At 31.5% G+C, this 22,093-nt stretch overlaps 1 protein-coding gene across 2 annotated transcripts; it reads right to left on the reverse strand.

The window, feature by feature from the left end:
• Nucleotides 1–430: 430 nt before the first annotated feature.
• On the reverse strand, nt 431–13,014 carry LOC139486093 (uncharacterized). Of its 2 annotated transcripts, none has more exons than XM_071270796.1 (8): nt 12,636–13,014; nt 8,660–9,039; nt 7,407–7,544; nt 6,623–7,022; nt 5,262–5,432; nt 4,321–4,405; nt 3,785–3,916; nt 431–3,014 (listed from the first exon to the last, which is right to left on the reverse strand). In XM_071270796.1, exons 2-8 carry the CDS (start codon nt 8,793–8,795, stop codon nt 2,463–2,465), a joined length of 1,614 nt encoding a protein of 537 aa, XP_071126897.1. In that variant the 5' UTR covers nt 8,796–9,039; nt 12,636–13,014; the 3' UTR covers nt 431–2,462. The 2 variants fall into 2 exon arrangements, with proteins under 2 accessions (XP_071126897.1, XP_071126898.1); XM_071270797.1 differs by lacking the exon at nt 12,636–13,014 and adding an exon at nt 11,321–11,337 and having other exon boundaries at nt 8,660–8,913.
• Nucleotides 13,015–22,093: the final 9,079 nt, after the last annotated feature.

The raw sequence follows: 22,093 nt of genomic DNA on the forward strand, positions 1-22,093 counted from the left end.
TATATATCATTACAGTGTATTATGTGTTTCGTGATGTTTTAATTTTAAATTGTATGATTTTGATGTTCTCATGCTCTTGTTTAGTAGTTTTGTTGAGTGGTCACTGCTTGGAAATACTAAGATCTTTTAATTGACTGTTGATGTTTATTTTTTAAATACTCTTAACATATAGACTATTTTGTTTGGACTTTGCTCATTGTTGAAGGCCATACAGTGACTTATAGTTGATAATTTCTGTGTCATTTTGGTCTCTCGTGGAGAGTTGTCTCATTGGTAATCATACATCTTTCTTTTTTTATATGAATAGTGTAATGTTTGATCTGAATGATTGCTGTGAAAGTCTTGGAAGTGTAAAAATCAACATACTCATAAATCACTGTTCATGATTTTAATCATGTAGAAAAAAAGAAAATATATATATATATATATATATATATATATGCAAAATAAATTTTATTTCACATCATATTTTTTTATGTAATTGCAGACATTTTACAGACAACAATTGATTTTTATCTAGATGGACCATGTTTCAATAATATAAAACAAACCACTGTATTAATTATCAAAATATTATGATAATATAACATCAATTTCCAATACATATCCAGGATGAGAATGTGGATGACACTTGTAAAAAAGTATACTCTCAAAAACAAAAACTAAATATGGAGCAGATTCAGTTTCCAAGGGACTCACTAGAACGTTTGTCCAATTTCATGAAAACTGCATTCTCTGAAAATATATTTGTGAGTGACTTGGTCCAGTTTATTAACCAATAAATTCCTCTAAAAAAGCGTTTAATCCTTATTCTTTAATTTTGGCCAAAAAAAATAATTTTCAACACTCGTTATCACCATCATAGCGTAATACATGTAGTATATTTGTGTCATTGAATTGGCCAGGCACATGAATTTATTTGTTGGTTCACACAAAAATATGTACTCCTTGTTACTAAAAGTCTTATTATAATCATCAAAGGAATTTTTTGTGTTTGTTTTCAATTTAAAGATTAACGCCATGTGCAAATAAATAGTTTTAACATTGAGTCAGATTGTGTTACATGTACTATCGCCTCATTGATTACAAAAAGAAGTTTGGTCAACGTCCTCTATCGAGAAATAAACAACTTCATGAACAACTACTGGAGGTCCTCTCGACCAATTATATAAAAGTATTCTCTAATATGCAAATCATATAAGAAGTATGGCAATATAATATCAATTTACAATACATATCCATGTCAATGACAATGTGGATTAAACTTGCAAAGGTGTTTAGTCTCAAAAATAAATATGGGACAGATTCAGTTTCCAAGGGACTCACTGAAACGTTTGTCCAATTTCATGAAAACTGCAATCTTTAAAAAACATATTCATTAAAACTTCATATAAAACAATTGTTTTGCCCTAAGATCAGATTGCTACAACAAATCTTTTAAAAAAATGTGGAAAAAGGGTGCGGTGGTAATGGGGCAAGATTGTAAAGCATTGGAACTGATACATTACAATATTGTTACTTTTATACAACCTTATGAGTCCCCCTCATGTCTGATTTATGGCCTAGCCTAATGCTTATTATGTTGGTTTATGTAGATAAATTAAAGTTATCTCCCCTTTATTAAGATTCAGTTTACTTATATTGTTACAATAGCACCTACTTTTGTATAAAAGTTCATAATAATCTGTTGAAAAATTTGTCAATCAAAATAAAAATCTATATGAGAAATAATCCTTCAGGCTTCAGGAAGTTATCCACCAATATTGACGAAAATGGAAAATATTTATTCAGTAAAATACTATACTTGTTGTGTATCAATTTTTTTCACTCTGTCGAGGCAAACTTGATTTACAGACAGAGTAATTATTAAACGATGCTGCAATTTTATAACAAATCCCTAATTCTTATATATATTTTAAGTGTAAGTACTCTTTGGTTACTCAAAATTTAGTAAAAACTTCAATTTATTCATTATCAACTATTATCAAGGATTGTTTCAAAGGATTAGATTTTTAGATAGGCATAACCAGTTTTTCTACAGAATTATAGCATATAAATATGAAATTTTCTCAGTCTTTAACCACATTTACAGTCTATTCCTCTTTTTCAGAAAAACACTTCTTGAACACATTTGCCGTTTTCCCTTTCAAACCATGTTCCTGCATGATGGATTTTACGCCATCGTCATTGTTTCTTTTGTAAGCAAGTTCCAGGTGATGAAGGCTGAGACCTGTGCAGGAAATTTTCCTTGCAGTGTCTTTAGAAATAACCTTTTTAACAATGACACCAGAAAAACCCTCTACAATTGACAAATAATTAAATTGAAATAAATCCTTTCCAGAACATGTCTGTTTCAGCTTCAGATGGAACAGTTTGTATAAACTTCTAACATCCTCCTCAGAATTATGAGCATCATAAACAATCTCCAGAAACTTTTGAACTAATGTTTGCTGCTTATAATTTTAAACATCAGCTTTTGGTATTTCACGTTTTGCAATTTTCAAAGTGTCAATGCATCCATAAATTAGGTTATCAAAAGAACTCAGCAGATTAAACTCGCGCAACAAATTTCTTAGTACAGGGACATCATATGAATGGATGTTATGACCAACAAGCACAGGACGAGATTTTTTCTGTATCATTTCAATTAGTTGAAGTAAGGCTGTTCTTATACAAACACTTTCAACTGGAACACCATGGCAATACATTTGGTTTCTCTCAAAAGAGAAAGTAATACCGGTAACATCACTGGCCTTTGATGAAATAGATTGTCGTGGAGACACATAAAGATTTAGCATGTTCATCCCATCATATGCTGATATTTGTGTTATATCAGAGGTTCTTGATAACCCAGTTGTTTCTAAATCAAACACAACATAATTGTCTATGCCTTCCAAAGAATATTTAGTTGGAATTGTTTCAATGTCTCTTACCGACACATTTTCTTCAATTTGTGGTTGATATGTTTCTCCTTCTAGAACTGCTGCTTTAACTTGTTGAAAGGTTTTCTTATGCTAGAAAAAGACAAAAAGAAAATATTAAGAAAAATCTTTTGTTTATACCTGGTTGTATTGTTACATGTACTTTGTAAAATAAATGGAATATAACTCTTAATAACCATATCACTCTTTTGAAATGTCATCATCTTGTTTTCTATTTTTTGGTCAAGTTGCAATTTATATTGTCTTTGGCAATTTATATTATAGTTTACCCATTTTACAATTTAACAAAATTCATGTAAGTTTCACCATGTCCCTGTGCTTATATTTTTAAAGTTATGGTGTTATTATTATTGAGATAACTTCTCTTATATATGCCACATCATGCTTTCAATTGTATGACAGTTGATATACTAAATTTTAAATAAGACGCACACCACCTATTCTTGGCCCTCTTTCCTATCCACATTGAAATTATCACTTCAAAACATTTCGTAGAAGCCAGATCAATATACCTGTATTCATACACAGAGGGTACTGCACTGATAAATAAAAATTTTGATAACCTAATAAGGCACTTCACATCTAAGAAACAGGCTAAATATGTCTCAAATTTTAGAATTCAATCATATATTTATGTATTATTAAAAATTATCAATAAATTGCAGTGAGCTGTTCCTTTGCTTTTTGTGGGTCTTTTGTTGTAAATGTACTTGATACCCCATATCCTTTGTTTATTATTTATATGGCTGTCATTAATTTGACTTTTTATTTATATTGGTGTCATTAATTTGACTAATTATTGGTGTCATTAATTTGACTAATTATATGCCATGAAGTTTTACCTTTCTTTTAAATCTGTCACGTTTGAAAAGAACTGAGGAGCTATTCTTCTTTTGCCAGAGTCTTTTTCTATCAATCCTCTGTCCAACTCTAACAGAAATTGTGCCTGGTGACAGCAATGCTTTCTTGTTAACCTAAAACAAGGTAAAATAGTGAGAAATGTTTAAGATGACAAAAAACATAACCATCCCTTTAAATTCTATATCTGACCTTTAGATCGGGTCACATGAAGGTCAAACACACACTGCTTCATATTTAAACAATTAAAAACCATATTAACATCATTTATGTGTGGACAAGCATTGCTGAGATAAAATTGATTAAAAAAATACAATAAATTCCAATTTGAACTTGATCACCTTTGTAAGGTCATTCACCTTTGTATCAAATTTGGCTAAAATCACTGTATCAGTTTTCAAATTATTGTTGAGAAACCTAAATTGACAGGTCACAAACATTATACTATGTTTATGTTTCATGGGGTAAAATGAAAGAGGAAATACACAGTATTTATGATGTATAAGCTGTAACACAATACCTTGTTAACCCAGGTATAACCTTCATTCTTCTGAAGAACTGCAGCTGAAACTCTTGCTTTTAATGAGCTGGTTCCACCATATGATCTACAAAAAGAAATTTCACAAATTTCAGTCATTTTACAGTTAATATTGTAAAGCAGCTGTCAGAAGATTAAACTAGCTAAAACAAGTGAAACTCTGAACTACTGCTCACTGATGATACCCCCGCTGAAGTGGATAATTTAAATAGTGTAAAAATATGCAAGTGTTTGGTAAACAGGAAGTTGTTAAGTGATGAATCTTAAAACGCATCACACAGTATAGGAGACTTATATAAAACCTAAAACTAAATTTCAGAAATCCTTGTATTGTAGTACCTAAGAAAAATGTAACGAAAAATATTCATGGGTCTGACAGACGGACGAACGGCAGACGGATGGACAGACAGAGGTAAAACAGTATACCCCCTTTTTTCAAAGCGGTGGAGGGTATAATAACTATTATAAAACTGTTTCAGGGGGAATGACTCTTCAAATATTTTTGAATTGTATACTTTTGTTTCATAAGATCTCATATTAGTTTTTAAATTTTTAAATTATATCTTTCAAGGTTTTGGAGTTTGCCACCTGGCATCCCCTGCTCCCCTCATATCTCAATTTAATTTAATTAAATGAATCTTAAGTTTCTATTTAACTGTTTGCACTGTTGGTTATTTTTTGTTTATACAATGATATCAAAATGAAGGATTGTTTTTTTAAGAATATGCCAATGATCATATTTTAAAAAATAGAATTCTGCTAAGTCAGTTTTCAGATAAAAAAAATCTTAAATAGTAAATTTTCATTTGACGGACAAACAGCAATCATCTCCATTCAAAAATGAAAGACCTCTATTTTTTATTGTTATGTTTGTTTGGGTGGATGTTACTGAAAGGTTATAATCAATGTTTTTAGTTACTGACCTATTTTTTGGAGCCTTGCTTGCCACTATATTGTTGAAATTTTCATTGCTCTGTGTTGAGCCTAAATCTACAAGTTGGCTTGATCTTTTCTTGTAATTTTCTGTCACTGTCTCTAAGTGCTTACGCAGGTTTTCATTTGACAATGGTTCACCTTTTGGGAGATGTTTATATCTGAAATGATATAAAAGAAAATACATCTAGTTGAAATGTCATACATTTACATGTATGTTGATTTATGGCAATGTTTCAAATAGATCTAAACTGTACAATTTTATTTACCACTTAATTACATAGTTAAATATTCCTTAAGCTGCTGAACTCTGTGTAATTCATTATGTATTGTAATGCATTTTTCTATACCAAGGATTTTGATTGGACAACATCACATATCTTCAGGGCGTAAAAATGAAGAACCTGTCGGATGAAGTTTTTTAAAAATTAATAGTAAATGTGCATAACAAAAACTGTGTTGTATTTGAATATTTGCTCTTTATACAGTTTTATGTTACCCGAAAACTCATTTTGTTATTATAATATCTCAGATAGAATAGTCCATTAGCAAGTAACTAAGTTTAATTTTGGACCCTTTGGGCCCCTTATTTCTAAACTGTTGGGACCAAAACTCCCAAAATCAACTCCAACCTTCCATTTATGGTCATAAAGCTTGTGTTTAAATTTCATAGATTTCTATTCACTTATACTAAAGTTATGGTGCGAAAAACAAGAAAAATGCTTATTTGTGCCCCTTTTTGCCCCTAATTTCTAAACAGTTGTGATCTCAACTCCCAAAATCAATCCCAACCTTCCTTTTGTGTTGATAAATCTTGTGTTTAAATTTCAATGATTTCTATTTACTTATACTAAAGTTATTGTGCAAAAACCAAGAATAATGCTTATTTGGGCCCTTTTTTGGCCCCTAATTTCTAAACAGTTGGAACCAAAACACCCAAAATCAATCCCAACCTTTCTTTTGTGGTCATAAACTTTATGTTAAAATATCATTGATTTCTATTTACTAAAACTAAAGTTATAGTGCGAAAACCTAGAAAATGCTTATTTTGGCCCTTTTTAGCCCCTAATTCCTAAACTGTTGGGACCAAAACTTCCAAAATCAATCCCAACCTTCCTTTTATGGTCATAAACCTTGTGTTTAAATTTCATACATTTCTATTTACTTAAAAACTAAAGTTATAGTGCGAAAACCAAAAGTAATAGGACTAAGACGACGCCGACGCAGCCGACGCCAACGTGAAACCAATATACGACCAAAAAATTTTCGATTTTTGCGGTCGTATAAAAACATTAAAAACACTTTCTTTTATATGTATAACATCCTTCAAATTTAAAAAAAAAATTAAAACCTGTAAGTTTCTGGTTGCTTGGAATATGTGCACCAATCCCCAGAACAGCCTGAATGGTCTCCAAATAGGTGAGGAACTATTCTGTCTAATCTTTCACAAAGTTCATCCTCCTTTGATTGTTTTGAACTTATAGCATACATGTAACATCTAAGTATGTAAGCAATAACTCCTTTCCCCTTCAGCTCTTTGTACTTATTTGCTGCTGCATACAGTTGTTTCGACAGATTTTTCTTGACATGGTTTTTGTCGTCTCTTTTTTTTATGTTTGCAAACTTTTGCTTCAGTCTTGAGGTTGTTGTGGAGTCATTGTCTGCGTGAATGATCCCAACTGTGCACCCTCTGTTGTCCATCCTAGTAACCATTGATAAAGCCATGTCCGGCTCCATGCCTTTACTTGACCCTGTAACAAAAAAGGACACTGTAAATACTACAATTTCTTACATGAGAACTATTTAAGATGACTGAAACTTATTTCATCTCCCTTTTTATACAAGTAACTTAAAAAATCATATAGTTATTTGACATTGGGACAGTGGCGGATCCAGGTGGAGGGTTCCAGGGGGTTGGAACCCCACCTTTTTTTTTTGGACGATCAATGCATTTGAATGGGAACATATAGTTCTGAAACCAATGTATGAAATCATAATGATTCTCTAGATATATAGGGGGCACAACTTGTTACAGGCGGACAGACTATAGGGCACAGAAATCTGGATTAACCTGAAATCATCGCTATTGGATTTTGCTTGAAAAAGACGTTTAAAAAAAAATGTTGTTTGTGTACCTTGCCAATTACTGTTGCATGGATGATTTGGAACTTTTTTCTTTCTTCCCAAATGATGCTGGCATATACTGCATAGTTTACTTCTTACATCATAGTCTAGAACTTTTCCAGTCTTTACACCAACTAGACTGGAATGTCCTGAAAAATACAAAGTCCATGTCAATTTTAGTCACATAAGAAAATGTGACGAAAATTTTCAACTTGGCTATCATGTGTAAAATCATACAAGTGTTCGGTAAACAGGAAGTTGTCAAGTGATGAATCTGAAAACGCATCACACGGTATAGCTGACTTATATAAATCCTGAAACCAAATTTCAGAAATCCTTGTATTTTAGTTTCTGAGAAAAATGTGACTGAGAAAAATGTGACGAAAATTTTCAACTTGGCTATCATGTGTAAAATCATACAAGTGTTCGGTAAACAGGAAGTTGTCAAGTGATGAATCTGAAAACGCATCACACGGTATAGCTGACTTATATAAATCCTGAAACCAAATTTCAGAAATCCTTGTATTGTAGTTCCTGAGAAAAATGTGACGAAAATTTTCAACTTGGCTATCATGTGTAAAATCAGACAAGTGTTCGGTAAACAGGAAGTTGTCAAGTGATGAATCTGAAAACGCATCACACGGTATGGCTGACATATATAAATGTTGATACCAAATTACAGAAAGGGTGGATGTGTAGTTCCTGAGAAAAATGTGACGAAAGTTTTCATGGGACGGACTGACTGACGGACTGATGGACGGACGGACGGACTGATGGATGGACTGACGGACGGACGGACTGACAGACAGAGGTAAAATAGTATACCCCCCCCCTTTTTTAAAGCGGGGGTATAATTACTGTAGGATAGAATGGCCTATATTTTATTGAACCCAAATGTACAGTTCTACTAGTTATTCCTAGGGAAAATCTTTTGACCAAGTATATTGGTCTACCATGTAAAGTAGGTTGAATATGGCCCTAAACATAAAAAATTTAACCATGATCGGTAGGAAAGGACAGATATATGCATCGAGGGACAGTGGTAAACCTATATGTACCTACTATTTTCATAGTTGAAACCTAAATAGTTATTTTGGACAAGTTTATTGATGTGTAAAGGTGACAGAATTAAATAACACACATGTTTTACATCATTTCCTTCTGACTTGATTCAGTTTATAAGCAACTCGGAAGCATTTACACATCAATAAACTCCTCCACTGCTATTTTTACATGTATAATATTGCTGATGTTGACTTGATACCTGTGTTACTGTTATATTGCCAACCAGAGCCTCTTGTTTGCCAACCAGCGTCAAAACTGCATTCCAATTCATCAGATGGGGAAATAGCTTTTTCTTCTGCACTAGCAGTTTTGCAGGAATCAGATGCCTCATCCATAAGTGACAATGCTATAGATTTCTCCTTTTTTTCAGTGTCTTGGGATCAGGTGGGGGTATGTTACATGTGCTGAGAAAATTCACAACATGATCAGGACCCATTCCAGAGTGCATCATTGCTGAAATTATTATGATTAACTATGATTATTAATTTTTACTATCTACATACTGCATATAGATATCTTTATCAATCAAATCAATTACAATTCAATAAAAGAGCGGGTGACAATTGATAGCGCTATAACCTACATGTATTGAGCAGATAAAACTCAATGTCATAATTCATTTTGACCTTTTTAATGTTCAAGCAGAAATACATAGAAAATACAACTTCCTTACTAAAAATCAATTTAAGCCCATACATTGGTTTGCTGTTTACTAAGTAGTGAGGTTATGATGATAGGATTTTCTTTTCTGGAAGATGCCAAAAATCCTTTGAATTAAAAATAGTGTTTTAAAAATAGAATAAACCAGATGCTCCGCAGGGCGTAGCTTTATACGACCGCAGAGGTTGAACCCTGAACGGTTGGGGCAAGTATGGACACAACATTCAAGCTGGATTCAGCTCTAAATTTGGATTGTGATTAAATAGTTGACACAGCATAGGTTTCTGACACAGAATGAATGTGTTCTAATGAACTTAAAATTTTTGTTTTCTCTTAGAGCAATTCACTATGCTGTTGAATATCAATCCTCTCAAAACAAGAATGTGTCCTCAGTACACCGATGCCCCACTCGCACTGTCATTTTCCATGTTCAGTGGACCGTGAAATTGGGGTAAAAACTCTGATTTGGCATTAAAATTAGAAAGATCATATCATAGGGGACATGTGTACTAAGTTTGAAGTCGATTGGACTTCAACTTCATCAAAAACTACCTTAACCAAAAACTTTAACCTGAAGCGGGACAGACGGACGGAGGAACGGACGGACGAACGAACGGACAGACGGACGGACGGACGCACAGACCAGAAAACATAATGCCCCTCTACTATCGTAGGTGGGGCATAAAAATGTTTGAAGAAATTTTCTTTTTTATTTATGAAATTTCAAATGAGAAAAATTGAACCCAATTTTTTTAATCACATCCCCCTTTCCCTTATTCCAAAACTAATCTCAATTAAAATTTCTAATGGAGTTTGCAACAATAACTACTCATTTAAATACATCATAAAATATTAAGATGTAAAAAAAACTGCTTGTTATCACTGAATGTTATTTATTATAATTTATCAGTTGGTAGTAAAAAGTGAATATACATTGTATATTGTATATAACAAAGATTTAAGTTGATTCTGGACAAAGAAAGATAACTCCAATTAAAAAAAAAATCTTGCTATTGCACAATATTTTGCAATTAGATATTTCTTGCTTACTATTCTGGACAAAGAAAGATAACTCTAATTAAAAAAAAATTTGCTATTTCACAATATTGTGCAATTAGATATTTCTTGCCATTGCGCAATACTGTGCAATTGAAAAGACTTGATATTGCACAATACTTAATATAATAATTTTAGATCCTGATTTGGACCAACTTGAAAACTGGGCCCATAATAAAAAATCTAAGTACATTTTTGGATTCAGCATATCAAAGAACCCCAAGATTTCAATTTTTGTTGAAATCAGACTAAGTTTAATTTTGGACCCTTTGGACTTTAGTGTAGACCAATTTGAAAACAGGACCAAAAATGAAGAATCTACATACACAGTTAGATTTGGTATTTTAAAGAACCCCATTTATTCAATTTTTGATGAAATCAAACAAAGTTTAATTTTGGACCCCGATTTGGACCAACATGAAAACTGGGCCAATAATCAAGAATTTAAGTACATTTTTAGATTCAGCATATCAAAGAACCTAACTGATTCATTTTTTGTCAAAATCAAACTAAGTTTAATTTTGGACCCTTTGGACCTTAATGTAGACCAATTTGAAAACGGGACCAAAAGTTAAGAATCTACATACACAGTCATGACAGTTAGATTCGGTATATCAAAGAACCCCAATTATTCAATTTTGATAAAATCAAACAAAGTTTAATTTTGGACCCTTTGGGCCCCTTATTCTGTTGGGACCAAAACTCCCAAAATCAATACCAACCTTCCTTTTATGGTCATAAACCTTGTGTTTAAATTTCATAGATTTCTATTTACTTATACTAACGTTATGGTGCGAAAACCAAGAAAAATGCTTATTTGGGTCCCTTTTTGGCCCCTAATTCCTAAACTGTTGGGACCTAAACTCCCAAAATCAATACAAACCTTCCTTTTGTAGTCATTAACATTGTGTTTAAATTTCATTGATTTCTATTTACTTAAACTAAATTTTATGTGAATTAAAGTTTTTTATCCTTCATTGAACTTTTGATGTCGTTCCTAACACTAAATAATAAATAAGACTACACAGTACCCAAATTTCAACACCTCATACCCTTGTCATGGGTTTGAAAGAAACTACTTTAAAAACATTTACATGTCAGAATGATAAATGAAATACAAAATATTAAAGCTTTTTGCACTTACCAAGAGCGACTTTTGAGACAAAAATTATATTTACTGGGACTGGGTATGTACTGGGTAGGTACATACATGTATACAAAAATGTACCTGAAGGTTATGTAGGAAAAATATCTTATTTTGTATTCATGAAGGGAAATTTACCAAAATGTCAAGAAATTTACATTTTTATTATCTATCATTGTCCATCAATAGACTTGAAAGAAAACAACTATTTCTATTCAAAATGTCAAAACAACATTTTTTGAGTAGGGTTCTGTAGGGACATTTTCTTCGGTAGCTATATACATGTATATATAGGTTGCATTATATAAGGCAAGGGGAAAGAAACAAAATTTTATTTATATAAGATGTGGTATGATTTCCAATAAAACAACCATCTACACAAATCTCAACAAGACACCAAACGACACAGAATTTAACAACTTTAGGTCAGCCTGCAGGGCCTACAAAAAATGAGTAAAACCCTGTAGCATAGTAAAATTACCTACAATGTATAAAAGGCTAAGAAACAATGTTGTCAAACAATTCAAATGAGAAAAGTAACAGCCTGATTTATACATGTACAAAATAATAAACAAAAAACAAATATAATATATATAGCAACTAACAACTGATCCACAAAATTTGGACAGCACCCCTCCTAGCAAATGCCTTTTAAAACTTCAACCCCCCACCCATGTACATCCCAGACCGAAGATGTGTTGAAAGAAAAAGAAGAGAGGTTATTGGGACAGGTTACATTTATGGAATATGAACCATATATACACTCTCTGTGTTACTATTAAATAGGTGATTCTTACCTTCTTTTTTTTAGAATTTTAAAAATTCTATCTTTCTAACCTCAAAACTATCATTAAAGTTAACCTTTAAGCCATTGTGCATACACCTCAGTGCTGAAAATGCCAAATTTATTTCTTGTCCCTTTTTACAAATGTATGTAGAGGTTTCATTTTGATGCAGTGCAGTGACAAGTATATAGTGTCAGAAAGTGAGAAACTAAACATGTATGTATCACAGCTATGTATATTTTTCATAGACAGTCCATTCTATAAACTTGATAACATGTCAGGAACTGAGGAATGTTTCATATCTAACTTGATTTTTCATAGCTTGCCTTAGTCCAAATAATTAATAAATTATGTATTTCCTACAACATTTTGTACAAGGGTTTAGATTGAGAGAGAAATTGTAACGATTTCTGACAGCAGGACATATTTGAAGGTGAATTGCAATCATATTCCTACAAACTTCACATGGTTTAGGCTACATAGTTTGTAAAAAATGAACAGATGAAGGGGTGCTGAAAATTATTGTTTACCTCATTTCACCAACTATATCCTTCAGATGAAGTGGGGTGTTGCATTTGTTGCAAAAGAGTTGTTCCGCTAGAACTTCCAACTCAACAACCCTCCTGCCTTCATTCCATGAGATGTTTTCACTCTGCCCGATATCAGTTAAAACCGTAACATTCGAGGCAATGTTTTCAACTAATATCGGTGTCTCTTCTTTTGTCGGTTCCGATGGCAATTCTCCCCTCGAACCGTAATCATGGTCTCCCCATTGAATCGATTTACCACTCTCATTCAAAGAGTCCATCCTTGTGGATTTTTTGAACCTATCTTTCTTTATAAACCGACCGCGAACACGAAGGCGGTCGCAGTCGTCTGCCATTTTTGTTGTTTACCTTGTCTACCGATTGAGTAAAAAAAGAATCGGAACCGATTTTAATTACGCAAAATGCACGTGCTAAGTAGGTCATGTGATACCCGTCCGTCTCTACCTTAATGTAGGTATGAAGTTCTTCAATGTGGAGATTTGAAAAATAGTTAAAAACGGTACAATTCATTACAGAAAGATGTCAAAAATATTATGTAAGTCTTGAAGACATGTAAAGCATAGTTCAGAAAATTCACATATCAATAGGTCATGGTGGTAGGGACAAAATGTTATTAAAAGTACCCAAATAGAAAGTGTGCAAAGGTTTCAAACAAAGCTTTAGAAATTTTCAAAATTTTTTAGAGGAATGCCAAGTAAAAAAAAATTGTAGAGCTGCTACAATAAAGTTATTGTCGTTAAGCAAAGAGTTCAATTTTTCGAAGAACAGGTTGATTTGATACAGACATGCATCGAAAAGCAGGGCAATGATGTAACAGTAGATGTCATCCAAACTTGCCATGCATAAATAATTAAATTCACAGTGGTCTAAATATCTGCTTATATGCCTTTTAGTCATTATCATTATACACTAGTTCTAACTCACAGTGTTTATTAAACAAATATATTTCAAAATCATTAGTGATCATTAGTCTATTTTTATATTAAGAAAAACACATTATTTTCAGTGATTTTGTAAAATCCCTAACAATTTCAGGGATTTTACAAAACCACTGAAACTGTTAGTGAGTTTACAAAATCACTGAATAGTCCAGTGATTTTACAAAATCCCTGGTTTTACAAATTCCCTGTAACATATATACACTACATGCATATAAAAAAAGTAAAATCACAAAAATACTGAACTCCGAGGAAATCAAAAACAGAAAGTCCCTTATCAAATGGCAAAATCAAAAGCTTAAACACATCATACGAATTGACAACAACTTACATCTTCATGACTGGTTCTGGCATTTTCTTAAGTAGACATATGACGGTAAAGATACAATTATATAACTTAGGAGTTTAACCCAATCAATCCCTACACAAGTGCATAACGTATATATACAATAAACTTGGTCGTAAATATATGGAACAATTTTAGTTTAGGTATAAAAAGAATTATAATAAACGATTCAATCGGTGTGAATCAAGGCCAGCAATTGGAAAATACATTTTTTGTGTTTTAGTTTTTATTAATATTTCGTTGTGAAAAGAGTGTATTCATTTAATATATACAATAATAATAGAAAGGCGTAGACATTTGTATTATATTTAACGTTAGCGTCCTTAAGAGGTTGATATTCTAAACAAAAAAATAGTAACCAGGAAGTGCTTCATTTTCAAAATCAGGCTTTTATTTTCAATTAAATAAAGTAGGAAGTATTCCGAATGGAAAGACCGTAGGATTATAATTATATATATTTACCTTTATTCTCCTAAATCACGTTTATTGTTATATAAAATTTAGTATTGTATGCCTTTTTCAACTGAATTTTATATTTCGTTCTCAAATTGTACTGTTATACCACTAATCCAGGTTAGGAAAGTGATCCCGTTAATATGCTTATCCCCGCCACATTATGTATGCATGTGCCTGTCCTAAGTCAGGAGCCTGTAATTTAGTGGTTGTCGTTTGTTAATGTGTTACATATTTGTTTTCGTTCATTTTTTTAACATAAATAAGGAAGTTAGTTTTCTCGTTTGAATTGTTTTACATTGTCATTTCGGAGCCTTTTATAGCTGACTATGCGGTATGGGCTTTGTTCATTGTTGAAGGCCGTACGGTGACCTATAGTTGTTTATTTGTCTGTCATTTTTGTCTCTTTTGGAGAGTTGCCTCATTTGCAATCATACCACATCTCCTTTTTTATATCATAGAAAAAAAACAAGACAATGCTAATAAATGAATAAAACGCATAGAAGAAAAACGAAATAGAGAATACAGTAAACCAACATAAAAGTTTTATTTTAACATTACGCTTGTCACAGTTAAAAAAAAAATAACAAGTAAAAATGTTAAAAGCGCTGACATAATTTTACGTTTATTAAAAGGTTAACAAAAGATTTAAAAAAATGAAATAGAAATTAAAGACGTGTGAAAATCCTTGACAGGGTTTTAGAGAAGGAAGTGATGATGATGAAAAATCTTACCTGCAGAATTTAGTTTTATTGATCACAAAGATCACCGAATATGGAAATTTCCCCAGTACAAAAGTTTTGTCTTAATTCTTATTTCACACAGAACTATTTAATTTGAAGTGCTTACAGCTATTTCACAAGGACCTAATTAAGAAAAAATAAAAAAGTAATATTACTGAAGGTAAATACAACTTTCCATTTTTAATTTTCAATTATAAAAATAGGTTTTGACATACATGGCATAAGTAATGCATGTTAAAGTTAATGGTCGAGTAGTCGTCTGTGCAACAATTGTACGATAACGTCTTTTAGCGAATTTGAAATGTTGATTCATACAAGTGAAAGATTTAACGCTATTAAACTAGGATCAATCCATCATTTTCTACATAATAAATGCCTGTTCTAACTCAGGAATATGACAGTTGTTGTCTATTCGTTTGATGAGCTAGTGCTTTTGATTTTTCCATTTGTTAGGGACTATCTGTTATGAATTTTCTCGGAATTCAATATGTTTGTGATTTGTTTTACATTGCCATAAACGCGTGAGGTTTGGATTACTACCAAACCAGGTTCAACCCACCACTTTTTTTTTCTTAAAGTGTCCTGTACCAAGTCAGGAAAATGTCCATTGTTATATTATAGTTCGTTGCTGTGTGTGTTAAATTTTAAAGTTGTGTTTCTGGTTTCGTAGTTCTCCTCCTATATTTGATGCGTTTCCCTCAGTTTTAGTTTGTAGCCCAGGTTGTTTTTTTTTCTCAATCGATTTATGAATTTCGAACAGCGGTATACTACTGTTGCCTGTATTTATAGCGATAATGTATGCATATCAAGAATCGCTCTTTAAAAAGAATATATTCAATTACTCCATTATTGCTTTTCCTTGATCGGTACCCTAGGTTTATTTCAGATATTGAACATGACAAAACTAGTGTTGTGTCTAATATATTGTAGAACATAATTGTTACCGTTCATTATGTAGTTTAAGATGGCTTGCATGTATAAGATTTTCAAAAAAAAAAACATTTATTTTTCATTACAAATTTTATTAATTACCTTTAGTAGTTGTTACTTTATCATATGGTACAAAACGTATTCCAAAAAATCAATTCGTGTTGGCTCCAGGTGATTTTTAAAATGTAAATATCATTGAAAAAGCTCCAAATGATCTCCCTTTGGTGCAAAAATGCCATTTTGTGGCATTTAAATTGAAATACCTGTTTTAACTCATCGGTGACCTATATTTTTTTATTGTTGTTTTCGAATAAGCTGTACATAAACTAATAATTGTAAAATTATAGCGATTTCTGTAATTTAGTTCTTTTTTATTTCGATATTACCTCTTTTTCTCCTATCACTTCAACAGAAAATAAGTACTTTTTACAAAAATTTATGCTTCTTTCGAAGGCAGATTGTGAGCGTAAATGGACGGTGACCCCATTTTTTATATTTAATTTTTCTATTAAGTATAAGATAAAGTTCATTTATAGAAAAATATAGCGAAATCCTATTTTAAATTAAAAAAAAAATGAATTAGACCCGCGAGCCCCCTTACTAGTATTCCTTTTGATGGGTGAATCTTTCCATCTTATTTACTTTTGACTATTATAATTGAAAATTATAGTTAACTTCCTATCCGTATTACTTATTCGTTTTAGCATTGTGCATCTCTATGAATGTCACAATGAGTGATCTTCAATGTCAACATTTTGAAAATCTACCATATTCGACAAACAATGGTGTGGGTAGTTTTATTTTCTGTTGGTACGCGTATAATGAATATGAGTTCGAATTACACAAGTTTATGTGTATTTTTTTAATATTTTGAATTGCTATAATAGCATATATAAGTTTTAGTAGATATACTAAAGAAGGACGAATACGAGTGTTTTGCTAATAATGATTAATTTATTGTACAAACTAATTTGCATGACATGAAGTTAGGTGTATTCAATTTTGCCCTGAAATTAACTTCCTTCATACCATTTTGATTGATCTTATATATAAAATTTGATGTATTTTTTATGTATAGTTTTGATGTACTTTTTAATGAATATTCAATCACGGTTAATGTCTGAAATTACATTTACCTGGTACGTTCGGGGTATGACAAATGTTTTCCATTCGTTAAATGTGTTTGAGCTTTTTTTTTTTTTTTGCAATTTTATAAAGGACTTTCCGTTTTGAATTTTCCGTGGAGTTCGGTATTTTTGCTTATTTACTTTATTTTTGTCATTGAAACAAATGTTTGTCCTTTTTAATAAACCTGTGTCCGTATTGAGGTCAAGTTCTGTATTTTTTTTTATTAAATTAAACAAGACGGCAGTTGATTAGAGTATACAAATTTGCGTATTATTAACGAAACAACCCGTTAACTATGTCACAATCATTGAATATACTAAGCCAAAAACGAATGTACTACGATCTGAAACCATGAAAATATGAATCTCGATAGTTTAGGCGCGAAACATCGTAGTGGTCAACTTATTCCTGGTAGATATTGTTAGATTTTTATAGTGTCGATTTGAGATACAATGTTTATGTTGAATACCAAATATTGCTATACATTTCCAATATCGTTTAAAAAACATCTTGAAAATCTTGGGGGGGGGGGGGTCTCTAAGTCAGATTTTTTTCTCTCGCGAAAGTATATAATTATTTATTTTTTTATGTTACCAATTCAATATTTAACACTATATTGTATGGGGAAACTTTGAATTCAGAATATTTGTTTGAATGACCCGATTGTTTTGATGAATTGTGGCAAAATCCATTCCCCCTTTTTTTAAAGTCAAATGGTCGTTCCCTAACTGCTAGAAAAGTTGTTGGCAAATTTTAATTCGGTTCTACGTAATGTACGAGTTATCCGATCGCAACACGATCTAACCACGCTTCTACTGCGATTATAGCACGTTCTTAAGCCTCGATCACACCTTAACGGATAGCTCGAACGGATGCCTAACGGATAATTTTTTTTCAATCCGTTCATGTCCGTTAGACGTCCGTTCTTATCTGTAAGACGTTTGTCCAAATCCGTTGCATGTCCGTTTAGCATACGTTTTATCCGTCGACGTCCGTTCTGTCCGGTGGAAATTTTTTAGCATGTTCAAAACTTTGAACGCACGTCCAACGGATGAAATGTCCGTTGAACTTCCGGTAGGCGTCCGTTTTGTACGGTACACGTCCGTTTCGTTTCCGTTTTGTATCCGTTACGTGTCCGTTATACATCCGTTGGAGGTTGGAAAATGGATTCACCAACGGACTTCTGCCGAACGTTTAACGAATAAAACGGATGTTGAACGAATGAGAAACGGACTTCTACCGGACGTATAACGGATAACACGGATGATGAACGGATCTGAAACGGATAAATACCAATTTAAAATTTCGCGCAGAAATGCTAGTTATTGGTATGTCAGATTTCTTAAGGTTCATGATTTTCTTATTATTCATAATCGATCTTGGAGTAAGGGTACGTCTTCACAATCAAGCAGCTCTTATTCAGGCCAAACACTGCCCTTTACTGGCATTTTGAAGAACAAACCAAAACCAGTTACACAGAAACATTTTGAATATTTATGCGATCTACATGTATTATTATTGTAGCCTTTAATTTTTCCGTATATCTTGTTCATCCGTTTTATCCGGTACGCTTCCGTTAGGTGTCCGTTTTATGCGGTACTCGTCCGTTGGATGTACGTTCGACATCCGTTCTGTCCGGTACGTTTCCGTTTCTCGTCCGTTGCATATCCGGTGTGTGTCCATTGTACATGTGCATTCGTTACACGTCCTTTTTATTCGGTCAGTACATCAACGGACCCCCAACTGATAACAATTTTGTCAACGGACAACTTTTATTTTCATCCGTTAGGCGTCCGTTCGTGCTATCCGGTAAGGTGTGCGTTTTATTAGTGAAATTGAAAATTTAAACTATACACCCAGGTTGAAAGAAATCGAAAACATTATTAAAACTTGGACTAATCAAATACTCTCACCAATTGGAAAAATAACAGTGATAAAAACACTTAATATTAAAATTAAACCATCTATTCCTGTCCATACCTAGTCAAAATAGCACAAAGCTTAAACATTTTACTTTAAAAATATTTTCCTTTATCTGGGATAACAAACCAGATGAAGTCAATAGAGACACCTTATCCAAACCACACTGTTGAATGATAAATATTGAAAACTACATAAAAGGTCTTAAATTAACCTGGATAAGAAAAATGAATAGAAATAATTCAAAACTAGTGAAACTATTCCTCTTTTCAGAGAATTTGAATTTTTTGGAAATTCAATTTCTTGGTCCTTATAAAAAGTTAAATAATCCATTTTGGAAAGAAGTATTTGATGCTCGGCAAGATCTTCAAAATGTAAAAAATAACTCTCAAATTAAAACATGCCTTTTATGGAAGAATGATGGGATAAAGATTGGTAACCATTCAGTTTTATATAAAGATTGGACAAAAAAAGGGGTTTGGCTGATCAATGACTTTACACGAAGGTGGAAATTTTATGACTTTTGATCACTTTAATAATATTTACAATATTAAAACTAATTTTCTCACATATCAAGGCCTAATTTCGGCAATTAAAAAGTATTTAAAAGAGTATCAAATATGTCCAAATGATTAAAAGAGAGAAAACGGTCCAGTTTTGCCCTCAGTGTTAAAGGTTTGTTTTAAATCCCAGAAAGGTTCAAAAGATAAGTATAATATTTTGAATGGTAAAAAGTCAAATCCTAAACAAAAATGTGAACAAAAATTGTCATTAATTCTCAATGCAAACTTCAATTGAAAAAATATCCATGTATTGCCCTTTTATGCTACAAAAAAATCAAAATTGCAGTGGTTTCAATACAGAATAATACATCGAATTTTAGGCACGAATGAACTTCTTCTTAAAATAAAAATTAAAGATACACATATTTGTAGTTTTGGTTGCGGAGGGGTCGAAACAATAGAACATATATATTGGACGTGTCCATATATATCAAAATTATGGGAAGACCTTAACTCCTGGATTTTTGAGAAGACAGAAATAGAAATAACTTTAAATATTGATTTGGTTTTATTTGTTATTCTAACAAAACAGATAAAAACGATATAAGAAACTTAATACTTTTGTTAACAAAATTCTACATCTATAGAAGCAAATTATCTATGAAACAAACTAATATAATAGCACTTAATTTTTTTTTAAAAGAAAACATATTGATAGAAAAAAACATATTCTATAAAGATAAATTACTCAGTAGCGCAGAAAACTGTTTGAACCCCTGGACTCCGTTACTATCATAAAAACAAAAAAACAAAAACCAATAGACTCCACATATAATGTATATATATTTCATATCCAAACAGCCTCTGTCTTAAAATCATTATCTGCAATGTATCAAACTAAAACATCTGTGTCTATTGAATATATTATATATCTTCTTTTTAGTGTATTTAACACTTATGCATACAAATGTGTGTAACTTATTATGTTCATGTGCACATAAGAAAAAAAGAAATTTAATATAAAAAATTATATATATATAAATATCTATTTTCAAAACCTGTGCATTTGTTATACTAGATAATTATGTTTGAAAATCTTAATGGTAACTTCATTTTTGTTTAAATTACTGACATTGTATAATTATTTGTTTTTACAAATATTGAAAATTGAATGTATAATACTATCAAATACTAACAACTGTATAAATATGTTATTCACTAATGTTAACGAGGTCGGGACAAGGTACCTGTACTTGATGTTTTTAACTAACAAATGTACAGATTTTAATAAAATATGATAAATTTTAAGCAAACGTTAAGAAAAATGGTTATGTAACTTTCAACATTGATCACTTACACTGAGCCATGTCCATAATTTCAATCCTTTAATGCCAATTATACCAACTGACTATTTATAATCTTGACCTGTATGGCTGTGATAACGAACACGATGTTTATATAAATTACAGATTTCTACACTTTCCGAATCTTAGTATGATCGATCATGCATTTATTTATTTTTTTTTTTTTTTTTTTTTTTTTTTTTTTTTTTTTTTGAAATTATAATGTTTTATTTGAATTTTACATTTGTTAGAGATACATGAAGTACCGGTACCTTATCCCGGCCTCGTTAACGTTAGTATATAGCAATTCATTGATAAGTTAGTACTTGTTAGTGCACAATATATATATATAGTAATAATGACATGTATGTAACGGAATAGAAATATGATAACATGATGTATTATAAATTCTAATTTATGAAATTAATTTAATTTTTGCTGCAACCATATTATGGAATTTTTCATATTTGCCTTCTTTATTTATCAATATTTCGTGATATTGAAGAAATTCTTTTTTGAAAATTTCAAACATATTAATTTGTTTTGTTTTTTGTTCGGATATATAGTATCCTTTGTATACAGTAAAAAGAATAATTGTTATTAAATCATTAATACTGTAATAACTTGTATCGTTTATTTTGTATCCGTACAAAAGTGATTTAATTGATATGATATGATGTCCTATTTTAAGTTTATCAAGTAATAGTTTTATTTGATCCCAAAATGATTTCAGAAATTTGCATGTTAAAAAGTAGTGCTCATAATCTTCGATGACATCACAAATATTACATAGCGGAGTTTTAGTTATTTTCCAAGAGAAAAGTAATTGTTTGGTTGGTAAAATGTAGTGCAGAAATTTCCATCTTAACATTTTGAATTTATTATCTTGTAAATAATAAAAAATATAATTTAGCATTTGTTGTCTTTTGTTTGTGTTGTTTTCCAAGATGAATATGTTGTCCCATTTTTGAAATCTTATTGGTTTTTCATAATATCTATTTAAGAGGGAGATGTAAATGTCTTTAGAGGAAATGTTTTTAAGTGATACCATTTTCCCTTTTTTATCTTTAAATTTATATTCGGAGTCAATGGCAACTTTTGTTTTTATTGATTCTTCTTTAGTTAACTCTTGTAAC

The sequence above is a fragment of the Mytilus edulis genome, chromosome 8 (genome assembly GCF_963676685.1).
Source record: "Mytilus edulis chromosome 8, xbMytEdul2.2, whole genome shotgun sequence".
NCBI classification, from domain to species: domain Eukaryota; kingdom Metazoa; phylum Mollusca; class Bivalvia; order Mytilida; family Mytilidae; genus Mytilus; species Mytilus edulis.